Source organism: Siniperca chuatsi, linkage group LG14 (genome assembly GCF_020085105.1).
Source record: "Siniperca chuatsi isolate FFG_IHB_CAS linkage group LG14, ASM2008510v1, whole genome shotgun sequence".
In the NCBI taxonomy this organism is placed as follows: Eukaryota; Metazoa; Chordata; class Actinopteri; order Centrarchiformes; family Sinipercidae; genus Siniperca; species Siniperca chuatsi.
The window spans coordinates 25377464-25390831 of NC_058055.1; the positions used below are offsets into that span (position 1 = coordinate 25377464).

General features: G+C 39.8%; 1 protein-coding gene across 1 annotated transcript in view; it reads right to left on the reverse strand.

Annotated features, from left to right (window-relative positions):
- Positions 1-5920: 5920 nt before the first annotated feature.
- Positions 5921-13368, reverse strand: part of pof1b (POF1B actin binding protein) — a 46390-nt gene continuing 38942 nt past the window's right edge. The window contains exon 13 of the mRNA XM_044221559.1: positions 5921-7551. Within this exon, the coding sequence (XP_044077494.1) occupies positions 7522-7551 (30 nt within the window). The 3' untranslated portion in view covers positions 5921-7521. The remainder of the gene's footprint in view (positions 7552-13368) is intronic.

A 13368-nucleotide genomic window follows, 5' to 3' on the forward strand; every position in this document is an offset into this window, starting at 1 on the left:
AGCCTTTGATCGGACTTCAGTGAAAAAATATTTAGTTGTCCACTCCGTATTAAACACTCAGCACTCACTATCCACTTTTCTTTTCTTTGATTTTTGCAGAAGGGCTCATAAGAGAAGAAGAGAGTAATATACGCGAACAAGGTCAATGTAGCTGAAGTGCGCCATCTTTTGGGGAAACATGGACATTACAGGGGAAAGGTAAATTGATGGTTGATGGTTTGATGGTTTACCTGTACCTATTTTAATATAATTTGGTCATGTTCGGTGGGCCGGATTAATAAACCCAACGGGCCGTGTGTCGCCCGCGGGCCGTAGTTTGCCCATGTCTGCTCTAGCACCACCAGCAGGTCAAAGTTTTCACATATATCAGCATGTTAATATTGTCATGTTGTGGTTAGCATTTAACGCTAAACAACTGTGCCTAAGGAACAGTCTCACAGATACAGTAGATTCTTAGTCTTGTTTGACAAGGGCTAACTACCAAGCAACCACCTGTAATGATGCCCTAGCAACTGCACAAAACAATTTAACAACCAAACACCCAGAAAAATTCAAAAGTTGTGCTCCACTTGCATATTTTATACATAAACAAAACATTTCAAACTGTTATGCTAGTATTGCTGAAATATATCTTCTTAATTCAGTGAAATTAAATGTATAACTGTCTCCTTATTAGTGCACGTTTGATTGATTTTTAAACCATTTTACATGTGATATATATATATATATCATATATATATATATATATATATATATATATATATATATTTTTTTTTTTTACAGATTATATCCTCATACTATTGATATCTGTTGCTGGATTCATACTGTCTATGTCTCTGTATTGTTTGCTTCAATTAAAAAATGTTTTTGTAAGAGGAAATATGCTACCTTCTCTGGATAAATTAACTCACCAGGTTGTCTCCACATGTGAAGAAAAGCTAAAAAACACACAGTGAGAGAGTGTATGTATGCTGATGACAGAGGGTTTGTACGTTAATCTTCTTGTGTAACGATTTCCTGAAATATTGCTTCTCTAACATGCAATTTGCATGCCAATTAAGCAAAAACAACTAATGGAGGTGTGTGTGTGTGTGTGTGTGTGTGTGTGAGAGAGAGAGAGAGAGGGAGGGAGGGAGAGAGATCGAGAGATGTTCTGGGTCAGGCAGAGATCAATGTCAAATAGCCTGGTTAACAGCATACAGCTGACAAAGTCATTCATTTCTGCCGGCGCTCCGCTCTGGACGCACTCTTCCTGCGTGTGTGTGTGTGTGTGTGTGTGTGTGTGTGTGTGTGGTTCTGGTTGTGTGTCATTGTGCTGCAGTAACAATCGCTGCTGGATGGGGAGGCGGCGTCCACCCACGAAGCACATGGGTGTCAACTTACACAACACATTACAGTATGTCTCTCACGTGAGCAACACTGCACAAATATTTGCACGTACACACACTCTCTCTCTCTCTCTCCCTCTCTCTCACACACACACACACACACACACACACACTTGCCTTTCACTGGATGCTTTTATCTGAAGTGCCTGGCTGAACAGTCAGACATGAAGTGAGGGAAAATTTCTCCTCACTTTATTTGCCCTGAGGTTAGTCTTAAAGCTGCGCTGACGACGCATCTGACAGCTGCAGAGCAATTGTTGTGGTTTTGGTTGACGTCTTTAGTTAAAGGTGAGGAATGATGAAAGTTTGTAGACTAGTTGAACTTAGCTTGTTCCTTTTGCGCCAGCAGCAGGTTAACATATTTGGCTTTTACTGAAATATCTTGACAAATAATAGATGGATTGGCACAACATTTTTTACAGACAGGTTCCCAGAGGAAGAATCCTAATAACTGAACCGCTGACTTCAAAATTGACAATCCCATTAGCCTCAGCTGTACTTTGGGTTTTGCTAAGATGGTGATAATATATACATTATACCTGTTTAGCATTAGCATTTTGGCATTGTCACTGTGACCATGTTAGCGTGTTGAAGTTAGCATTTACCTCAAAGCACCGCTGTTCCTAAGTATAGCCTCACATGACCACTAGCATGGCTGTAGACCTTTTTAATACTACTACTACTACTATGAGTCAACAAAATCATACATTCTTGAATCTTTCACATGGGCTTTAATCAGTCAAGAAGGCACGATGAATATTGTTTTCATTTTGCCAATCCGTCACAGATAAAATAATCTTTGTGGCTCATTTAACAGTATTGTTTTATTTAGCACCTTTGTTGAAACTCGTGATGTTGCAGCAGATGTTAGTGTTAAAGATTTTGAACTACACGTTCTACATGTCATACAAAAGCATGAGGAACGCCCTTCGCGTTGCCCTTGGCTGTGTCACATGCATGTAACTGGCCAAATTATTATCATCTGGTAAATGTGGCTGATTTTAAGATTATTTCCTCATTTCACTACTTTTCAGGTTGCGCTCACTTGCCTCTGACAAAGCTCCCACCCTGGTCAACCCCCCTTTCCCCACACACCTTCTAATTGTTGCTGATATTTGGGTGTAGAGAAGAGTAGAGCCACTGATCCATTAACTGACCAGGCCCAGCTTGATTGGCTCCGGACGAACCCCTGAAATAGAAGGATTGGCTGACCGCCAAGCGCCCATTTCCTGTGTGTCTGAGAGGCGCTCCAGCCACCGGGGCTCAAATGCATTTCCTGACTGTGTATAAAACTTTTATTAATGACCAGGAGTGCATCAGTGGCTATGCCCGCTCACCCACACTCACTCGCTCACCCACTCATTCACTCTCTCATCAAGGGAGAGAGAGAGAAAGGAAAGGATGATGGGAGTGAAAATAAGTTGCAAAGAGACACAATGTGAGACAAGCAGAGGATGAGAGAGGAAGAGGGTGTGTGTGGGAGAGAGTGTGTGAGAGACGAGGAGAGACACTGATGGATGGATCAGGAGATGAGGAGATAGAATTAAGTGAAACAAACCAGAGCCCAGACATTAAAAGAGAGAGAGGGAGAGATAGGGAGAGTTTTCTATAGGCTCACAACCTACAGTATCTCTTACAGTGTAACTCCATTATGCACCAATACACTGCAGGTCACTCAGTGCACCTTTCCTTCCACTTAATACAAGATTAACACAAAAAGACATTATGTTGATTTTAGGAATGGTTTCCCTGAAAAATCACATGACTGATTATTACTCTTCAAAAACCAAATGTCTAGAGCCACACAGCTGGACATTAGAGGCTGCAGTTTTCATTACACTTTGCAATATGAAAGTGCTGTGAATGTGAAAAATGCTGACCATTTCACTTTTCTTTTTTTTTCTTTTTTTTAAAAAAAAGCTTACCAGTAAAAGGGACTTGACATGTAAAGTTTGTCTACGCATTAATTAAAATTAAAACGGTTTATCACCTTGGACTGAAGACTGAAATATCTTATCAACTACTGGTGGATTGTCATGAAAATTTGTAGAGACATTCATGAGACATTCACCCCAGAGGATGAAGCCTAATGACTTTGGTGATCCCCTGACTTTTCCTTTAGTGCCAGCAGCAAGTTAACATTTTTGGCTTTTACTGAAATATCTCAACAACTGAGATGGATTGCCATGAAATTTTGTACCGACATCCACGGTCCCCAGATGATGAATCCTAATGACTTTGGTGAACCCTTAATTTTTCCTCCAGCGAGGTTGACATTTGTGTTTTTTAGGAAAATGTCTCAACAACTGTTGAGACATTTTCTGGATTGCTATGAAATTCGATACACACATTCATGTTCCCCCTCAGGATGAATTGTAATCACTTTGGTGATCCAGCGCTACCATCAGATCAAACGTCATCCAATACTATCATATCAGCAAAACTAAACTGTTACTCACCAAACATATTTAAAGGGTTAATTCATTCTAACTATCCCTTAAGATACAACATTGTTTTAATCCAAGTTTACTTGCTAGCATTCCTGCCTTTGTTGGTGCATTGCAGCGTAGCTTGCCATGCTACCGCCACCTGCAGGCCAATCAAAGAAAAACAACTCCACAGCACTACTAGAGGTCAAAGGCTCCACAGGCAACCATTAACATCAGAATCACAGAGCCACTAGCATGGCTGGAGGCTCTTAAGGTGCTTTCAGTTCTTTTAATTATGCTTCCTCCCGTCCTCGCGTCAACAAAGAATGTTAAAAAAAATTTTAAACGTGTCTTGGAGGAGACGAGGAAGGAGGGGAGAGGTGGTTCCCGGAGGAGCGAGGAACCACCGGTGTTTCCTATGCAAAGATTTTAACTAGATGGCAACATCCCTTCATACCTTCACACAAACTACCTGTGGAAACAGGAATGACGACGCCAAAGGCGTTATTCATGTTTATTTTTATAGGCCTAATACAAAATAATACGTGTGTGTAAAATCTGAATCCTTAAAGAATCATGAAAACACTCTACAACTTCGTCTACTTTTTCTTCATAAGCCAAGAGGCTTTTCTTTTCTTCCTCTTCTTATTTTCCGTTCCCAGTGCATCTTGGCTCATTCAGGAATATACAGCTATACAGCCGGACAGTCGCCATCATCATTATTAGTCCTATAATGTCAGCCTGAGACTGAAAAGGATTAGAACACTAGAAGATTTATAGCTGCTTTTATTGCCTTTTCATTTCGGTTCTGTTGTTTCAGTGATAAACTAATTTTAATTGTCTATTTGTGTTTTTTCTATCAGTCACATTCTATGGTGCCCTGATGCTGCAATATATCAATAATCAATGTTGTAGCAGCAGCTGTTCCTGTTACTGACTTATTTCTACACATTTGACAATTGAGATGTTGTGTGTCATGAGTAATTACCGTCTCCTCAAAATGATGGGAGCGAGGATGTTCAGTTTGGTAAATACATTTCCTCCATCCATGCGCCTCTAAGGAACTAAGACGCAAGGAAGAGACGTGAGAGCCACGTTAGCCAAATGGAAAGCATCTTTAGAATATATAGTATCTTGGTGCAGCGTTTTGATTTTGGCCTGAAGGTGGCCATAGGCTTGCAAAGTGTCCACAATGGACAAGATTCATTCTTTGGGGAGCATGAATGTGCTTAGTATATTTCACAGTAATCTGTTTTGATATATGTGATCAAGTGGACTGTGTGGACTGATCGTGGCACTAGGAGAGAGGTAGGGAAGTCTCTTACCAGGCTTAGTTTTAAAGATTCCTGGTCGTTGACCAAATTATTGCTCATGGGGAAATTTTGAATTCCGTCAGTATAAGAGCATTTGAATTTCTCTTGCTTTGTACTCGGGTGACCATAACGCATGAGCATTAGTGTCTTTCTCTGGCTGAACCTGGCTGTCTGCCCATGAACTCCTGGTGGCTTAAACCGTTTTACCTGTCCCTTTGGGGTTGGGGCAAAAGCCATGACTAGGCATGGGAAGGCAACTAACTGGCAGGTTTTGCTGTCATACTCAGAGTGGGAGACAACATGGCTTAGTATTCACTCTGAAAGGCATTATCTGTTAAGAACCATCCTGTACCTGAGGTTAAGTTTGAGCAGGGGAAGATGAGAGCTGTGAGAGAAACAGTACTATGTGGCCTTTCATCACACCATAAAATGTGAATGGGGAGCTTCAAATGTGTATAGAGGAGCATAATTACATCAAATGGATGAAAGATGAGAGCTGTCAATGCTTTCCTGGCAGGGTGGAGAGACAGAGGGAGAGAGTGTGAGGCAGAGTGATGAATGTCATGACTGGTGGAAAACTGAAAATATCCAGACTGATTAGATGCAACCTGGACAGTCATCCAGATTTGCTAACCCAGGGTTAAGCTGTTATATCTGTAGCAACAGAAGTAGTGGTGGTGTTACTATTTTGGTTGAAAAACATAGAGTATACATATCTATTTGTACTTTTACTTCGATTTGTAAGTAATGTTTTCCCTTTTGAAATACTCTCAATGAAATGCAAGTTTGGTTTTTGAGGTTACATTAAGTTTATTGTCATGGTTTCCATTAATATTAAAAGTCTTTTGGTCTCACTCTTGACCCAGCCATAAGCTGTGACTGAGGCCTAGTTGATACTAGTAATGCTAGTTTTAAGCTACCTCAACAGTTTCAAGGTGATATCTTTTCACTACCATCACAATATGGATGGACCATTCATTTTATGCTGATATTATGTTAGATTGAGTAGTGGGCCCATATGATTAGGCTTTTACCAATTTCCAGCTTTTTTTGTTGTTGGTAGCCCACAACTTTACTGTTGTGGTTCACTCTCACTGCTCTCATGGCGTCATTTATGGCTGCAGCTTGCAGCTGTTATCAGTGAAAAAGCTCTAAAAACCCCTGTACACTACCTGCTCAACAGCAGACAGGCACAGTTAGAGACTAGCTGGTGAACATGGAGCATTTAGCAGCTAAAGAGCCAGATATTTCCCTCAGGAGTTGGTGGAGACCAAAAACAGAGCTAAAAGAGAGTGAATATTGGGATTTACATTCGCCAGGTGGACACAAACGCGATCCAAAATGAATGATTATGTTGCTCCGTAACTGCTGGATGTGTAATTAAGCAAATGCTTGCTAACAAGTTCACCATATCAACTTAGAAGTGATGATATGTCAATGTTGTGTCTATAACTTGTTTCTTTGCCCCCAAGTGGCAACAAATTATATTTGTATAATTGTTATTGCAGGTTTAAAGGGAACTCAAGTTTCAAACAACCTCTGTCTTGTGTATGTACTTTTGGCCATCATTCCAGTTCCGCTAAAAAGAAATCTGCCAGGGCAAGAAATCGCAGCAGTCAGACAATCATACAGATTTTACATAAAGTACAAGGTGAGCCAAACTTTATTATATGGAAAACGAAGACAAACTGTGTAATGAGAGATCATTTCAGATGTGATCATAGCTCCAAATCAAGTGGTTTAGATAATCTGGCTGAACTGCGGACTTGTTTACAACCTGTCTGATCGTCTCACTGCTTGGGTTTCTTGCCCAGCAGACATCTTTGTAGTGATGCCACCTTGCTTCCAGAGCTAAGCCTTTACCTTGAGTACAACAATATCATAACCAATAGAAATGAGGGCCAAAGCTACTAAAATAATACCTGTCGTAAACCAGAATTTCCCTTTTAAATGAAGCTTGTTCCTGCAACATCAGTGGTCAGGTGAGAGCTTCTAGAAACAGTCACTGCTGCCTCATTTTAACCACAAGATTATTAGACTGAGAAAATTACATTACATTCATTTGGCAGATGCTTTTATCCTAAGCAATTTACAATAAGTGCATTCCACCTCAGTGGGAAAAAGAGAAGAGAAATAAGAAAGAGAGAATTGAAACACAAATGAACATTAAAACTTATAATGTGATTAACTCACTACTTTGTGCTTTATACTTCACTGCTGCTGGATTTGCATCGGTGTGAGCGACAGCCTGCCTGGCTGTGCCCCAGTGTGGAGGTGGGGGTTGGTGATGATGTCTGGCGGTGTACCCACACACACACACGCACACACTTCCTGACCCCACAGCCAGGCAGGGGGCTTCAGTGGGTCGCTGACCCCAGGCATGGGGCCTGGTTACTGGGAGAGAGGGGTCGATAGGCCTGGCTGTGTGGGGGAGAAGGGGGTCAATAAGGATGAAAGACAGAGAGAAAATGTGATTTTCATTTTCCTTATTGTTGTATTTTACCTATTCTCTACAAGTACATTGAAGATTTCCTACTTTTTCTCAGTTTAATCATTGCATACTTTGTGTGTAGTCTTATCTTAATAATGTTCATCCATTCATGCAAATTAAGCATAACTGAATTGAGTTGAGAGGAAAAAAAGAGATCTCACTATAACCGTTATCAATGACAAACTTTACATGCACCCAGAAACCGGGTTACGGGGAGAAATCAAGTTAAAACTGGATAAGGCATTCACTACCTTTTGTTGACAAATTAGTACGATTCTTGGCTCGTTACTGCCACCAATTGTCAATAAGCAGAACAGCGTGAAACCAATGGCAGATGGGGAAACTGCGCCGCCTGCATGCTCACGTGCAAGCATGTGCATCCTCGTTCACATGCACGGTTCAAACAAAACGGGGATCCACTAAACAAGGCTCAATAGCACAACTAGTGGTCAAAAACTCCACAAGAAACCTTTAGCTACATGTAAATGTACCGAATGTTTACACACAAGTATTTTGTGTATGCATGTGTGTGTATCTACTTATGTATAGTGGATATAAAATCTACTAACTCTTTCGGGATTTTATATCATTTTATGCTTTGAGGACTGATGTATAGCTCTAATATAAATAAATACACATATTCACGTCAACAGTAAGTTTGTATATTGTAATAATATACTGTCAACAGGGATCAGCTGTTTGTTCTGCCCTATCATTTTTTCATTCAACTTTCAAAAAGTCTGATTTTAATATTTCTCGTGTCTCAAAATTACAAAATTTGGGAGACTTTTCAGACTTCATAGCTACTTTTTCAAAGCAGCCTTTTTCTGTGCGTTGTCCCCTTTTGTTGATGAATTCCCCCCCTTTCTTTGCTAATATTATTATCATACTTCCATTCATGCCAATAAAGCAGAGAGAGAGAGAGAGAGAGAGAGAGAGAGAGAGAGAGAGAGAGAGACTGGAGTACGTAATGGGGAAGCATTGATTATGGCTGTTAACTCTGGCTCTTTGATGTGGATAATGCAGTCTCTCTCTTCCTGCCTCTGCACTGTCTTTATACTCTAAAACCCCCGGGCCTCAGAGGATATTGGGTTTAGAGAGAGAGAGAGGGAGAGAGTATACATCAGACATGGTGAATAAGCTTGAATGTGACAGAAAGAAGTTGTATATGGTGGAGAGAGAGAGAGAGGGCATGTGGTTATGTGTAAGAGATTATATGTTCATGTGAAAAAGACATAAATGTACGTACACAGGGGAAAAAAATTGTTTTGCGAAATTAAGAGTTTGTGTGTGAAAGAAAAAGTTGGAGATTGTCCTGCCAAGAAAAACAACAGCATCAGTCGTTTAGCAAATGCTCCAAAACAACACATATTTACACTCGAGTGACAAAAACATCTAGCGGCTGTAGGAACTCGGTTACTTGTCCATCGGGAGCAAAAGAGGAAATAGTGTGACGTTATTACAGAGCCACAAAGTCCTCAGAGAGGAGGTCAGGGTGGATGGATGGGTCAACAAAATGTTGGACTTTCTGTTTGCTTCCCATTTCCAACTGACAGTCATTGTTGTCTTCTTTTAACCATGACCAAAACTGTCCCATAACCTTAAACTGCTATAACAAATTTGTTATATATTATTAATATTACATATTAACAATGTATCAATGACTGTGAAAGATGTCGCTCATAGTGACAAATCCACAGATAATATCACCAGACTGCAGTTCTCCTGAGCGCTACGAAGCGTTTTTTTGTTTTTTGTTTTTTTTTGTTTTTCGCCCCACAACTGCGTGATTTCCAAACACAGCAGGCAGCTGATTTCAATGATAACAAGTTCGCCATATCAACTTAAAAGATAATATGTCAGTGTTGTGTTTACACCTTGTTTCTGCTGCCCCCAAGTGGACAAAAAATATGTAGCAGTTCTTTGTCGTTATGATTAAAACGTAGAAAAGGTTTCAGTCGTAGTCATCTGGACACTGTTTTCAGAATTAAGACGTTTCGGCTCCCATCCGGAAGTCATTCTCAATTGTGAAAAAATTGGACGGGAACTGGAAATTTAATTGAGAATGACTTCCGGATGCGAGCCGAAACGTCTTGATTCTGAAAACAGTGTCCAGATGACTACGACTGAAACCTTTTCTACGATAGAACACTCCTGGACGAATGAGGGACTACACCGTGTTATGATTAAAAATAGCACTAAGGTCCCCTAATTTTAACAAAGTTGTTTTTGTGCCTAAACCATAACCGTAGCGGTGTCAGATCACACTTGTATTATTTTTTTTTAAATGCAGTAAAAGCAACAGAGATAGATTGTTTGTTTGTATTTTTGGCTTTATGATTTGAGTGGACTGACCCTTTAAATCCCCTGGTTTTGGAGCGTTTAAGACCCATTATTAGAGAGAACATACTTGATTATTATATAATCAAGTATGTTCTTGTGTAGATTCAAACAGTGCAGTGGGTTTACAGTGCCAGGCAGTTTCAGCAGCTCTGGAGGAAACATTTCTGCTTCCCAGCCAGTTCTTCTAGAGGAACACGATTACCGCACTTTGCTCTTACTAAAAAAAAAAAAAAAATCACCCTTTAATCATGCAGATTGTTAAAGAATATGGAGAACATATCATGATTGAATCCAGGTTTAAATAACTTTAAAATGTGTTTTTTGTTTGTTTTGGGTTGGGGGTTTTTCAGTGTAACTCCTCATATTTAATTCACGAGGCCTACATAGAATGAGCTGCATAATTGATTTAGAAGAAATGTCAGTGAGGAGAGAGCCATATCATGAATTTAGCCCCAGTTGTAATAATAATAGACTTCATCAGTCCATGATATGGCTATTCTATAAATTTGGGAAATCCATTAGATTAAAATGAAGAGACTGTATTTGCAGAGTCCAAAATGGCATACTGTAAATTTACCTTACTTTAACTGACCATAATCTCTAGATGAATAATTTTAATTTTTTCACTGTCAAATGCAAAAAAGTTAATATTCTTTATCCTCTGCAAACAAGATATAAAAATATCATCTTTCAGATTTTGAGGGCTCTGTACTTTAGGATATTTCCCCAAAACATTCATCTCATGTGTCGTCTTTTCCAGAATCTCAAATTAGATTATCTAATTTGTTCAGTATCCATAATCAATTATAGCAACTAATTATTGGTAGTCTGATCACTGTAATCCTTCTGCATGTAATCTGTTACTTCCCGGGCCTGGTTGTATGTCAGGACAGTCCTGAGCGTTTGCAGTGCTCTGTGATGGTTTGTGCTTTCTCTGTGGCCATGTGGGCTTCGAGAACAGTGACTGAAGTCAAAATGGTTGACAAGCAGCCCAATGAGCCAAGCCCTACAGAGCTGCAATGACCTCATTCTCTGTCTCTCTGCTCCATCAGCTCCACTCATTGACCCCGAGTGAGGAGCAAGCTGCTACAGGGAAGCTGGCTCCCTCTGCTGGAGACAGAATAGCAACTTTATGCAGGGTCCCAGGAACTTGCATACAAATACTGTACGTGATGCAGTGGGGTGCATTTTATTGGAACAAATACATGTGACTGCTGAAAGCTCAAACTTTCTCCTTGAAAGCTGAATGAGTGCCCATAAACCTGCAGTAATTTCTTTTTTTGGCCACTTGGGGGCAGCAGAAACAAGTTGTGAACACAAACAGTTGCTTATTTATACATCCAGCAGTTAGAGCAAACAGTATCATTCATTTGGAGTCGTGTTTATTAAGTCCCAATATCAACTCTATTTTAACTCAGTTTTTGGTCTCCACCAACTCCTGAGGGAAACCTCTGGCTCTTTAGCTGCTAAATGCTGCACTATGTTCACCAGCTGGGCTGGTAACTGTGTCTGTCTCCTGTTTGTTGCTGAGCAGGTAGTGTACAGTGGGTCTGAAAACAGCTGTGGCCAAAAATGAGAGCGGTGAGAGTGAACCAAAACAGTGAAGTTGGGGGCCGGACAGTTAATCAATGAGCTGAAATCACTATAAAGCTCTGTAAAGCCGAGGGGAGCTGCAGATTCAGGTGATAATTCTCTGTCGGTTCATCACTTCGAGCAACCCCTTTCACATTGTCACATTGTTATTATAAAAAATGTTTATAGCCTCTTTAAGAGTAGAGCGTTGTATAAAAAAGGAGGTGGAAAAGGGGATAAAAGAAGGAAGGAAAGAGAAGAAAGAAGGTGAAGGAAAGAACGACCGATAAAAGAAGGAAACGGAAAGCAAATATTTTGCCATCATTAGTCCATTCTTGACCTTTGGAAACAGAAGGTCAGAGGTCCAGTTACTTGCTTTTCTGGGCTTTCGACTACATGTCAAGCTCGTCATTCAGCGAATGGAGCTGGCTCAGGTGAGCTGCACTTGAAATCTCTGAAAAGCTAGTAAGTGGAACTTCTGAGTTTACAGTATTTTATAACATAAAAAGGAAATAGACAGAAAAGAAGACATACAAACACACATACAAATATAAAGACAGGGTTAGACTGAAAGACAAAAGTAAGGAAGGAGGGAAGTTTAGTCCTGTGCAGGGGTGGAATGTAACTAAGTACATTTACTCAAGAACTGTACTTAAGTACAATTTAAAGGTACTTATACTTTACGTGAGTATTTCCATTTTATGCTACTTCGTACTTCTATTCCACTACATTTTGGAGGAAAATATTGCACTTTTTACTCCACTACATTTATTTGGCAACATTAGTTACTAGTTACGCTGTAGATTCAGATTATTAATACAAAATATAAATCAACTAATAAATTATGATATATTGTACCCAGCATATAAAGTACTTACATTTAGCCCCACCTTTACCACCTGCAACATTAGTGATGCATACGCATTAATGCATCACTAATTACAATCCAGTGATATATATTATTATTCTGAAATGGGCCATTCTGCATAATGGCTACTTTTACTTTTGGTACGTTAAGTATATTTTGATGCTAATACATAGATATTTTACTTAAGTAAAAGTACATGAGTACTTCTTCTACCACTTATCCTGTGTAGTACTTTTTTATAATTTGGATGATCTGACCCTTTTAACATGACCATGCTGATTGTGTTATTGTGCAGTTTTTATTAAGCTTTAACAGTATTGTAAGTGAAACACAAAACAAGTGCACTTTTGCAAAGATACATTACTTTATTTTAATCACAATCTATCACAGCTGAAACATTTCTGTGGAGAGGACTGAGGCAGTGTAGCCCGGCTAGCAGCCCAAATCCTCCTGAACTGGAAAATAAAGAAAACTCTTTGCATACGAAAATATATTTAGACACATATTTGCAGATTACCAACAACCGGTTAATTTAGCTCAGCGTACAATTTATTCTCTGCTGGCAAAGAAAGGCAGGATTTGTATTCCTCACAGATTACCCAGATAGCAGGCAAATGAAGGCCTTTCTTTAGGCAACCAAAGAGCCACTACTGGCCCGATGCTGCCAAAGCTGTAAATGATCAGAGTTGCCAAATTTTGACCAGATGATGATGATGATGATGATGATGATGATAATGATGATGATGATATTTTGTCAACCAAACAGTGATGCTGGCCCAACATTAGCTTGCTAACACAATAAGGCACTTGAGGTCCCATGATAGTAAACATATTTTTTACAGGATTCCTACAGAAATTCAGCTTGGTGTCCACTGGGCCGCTCTTTTCTGTCAGCAGTGTTAATCAGATGTTTGGGGAGAATGTCGGTGCAGTATGGCTGAAACATTTTACATGTGTTAAAATA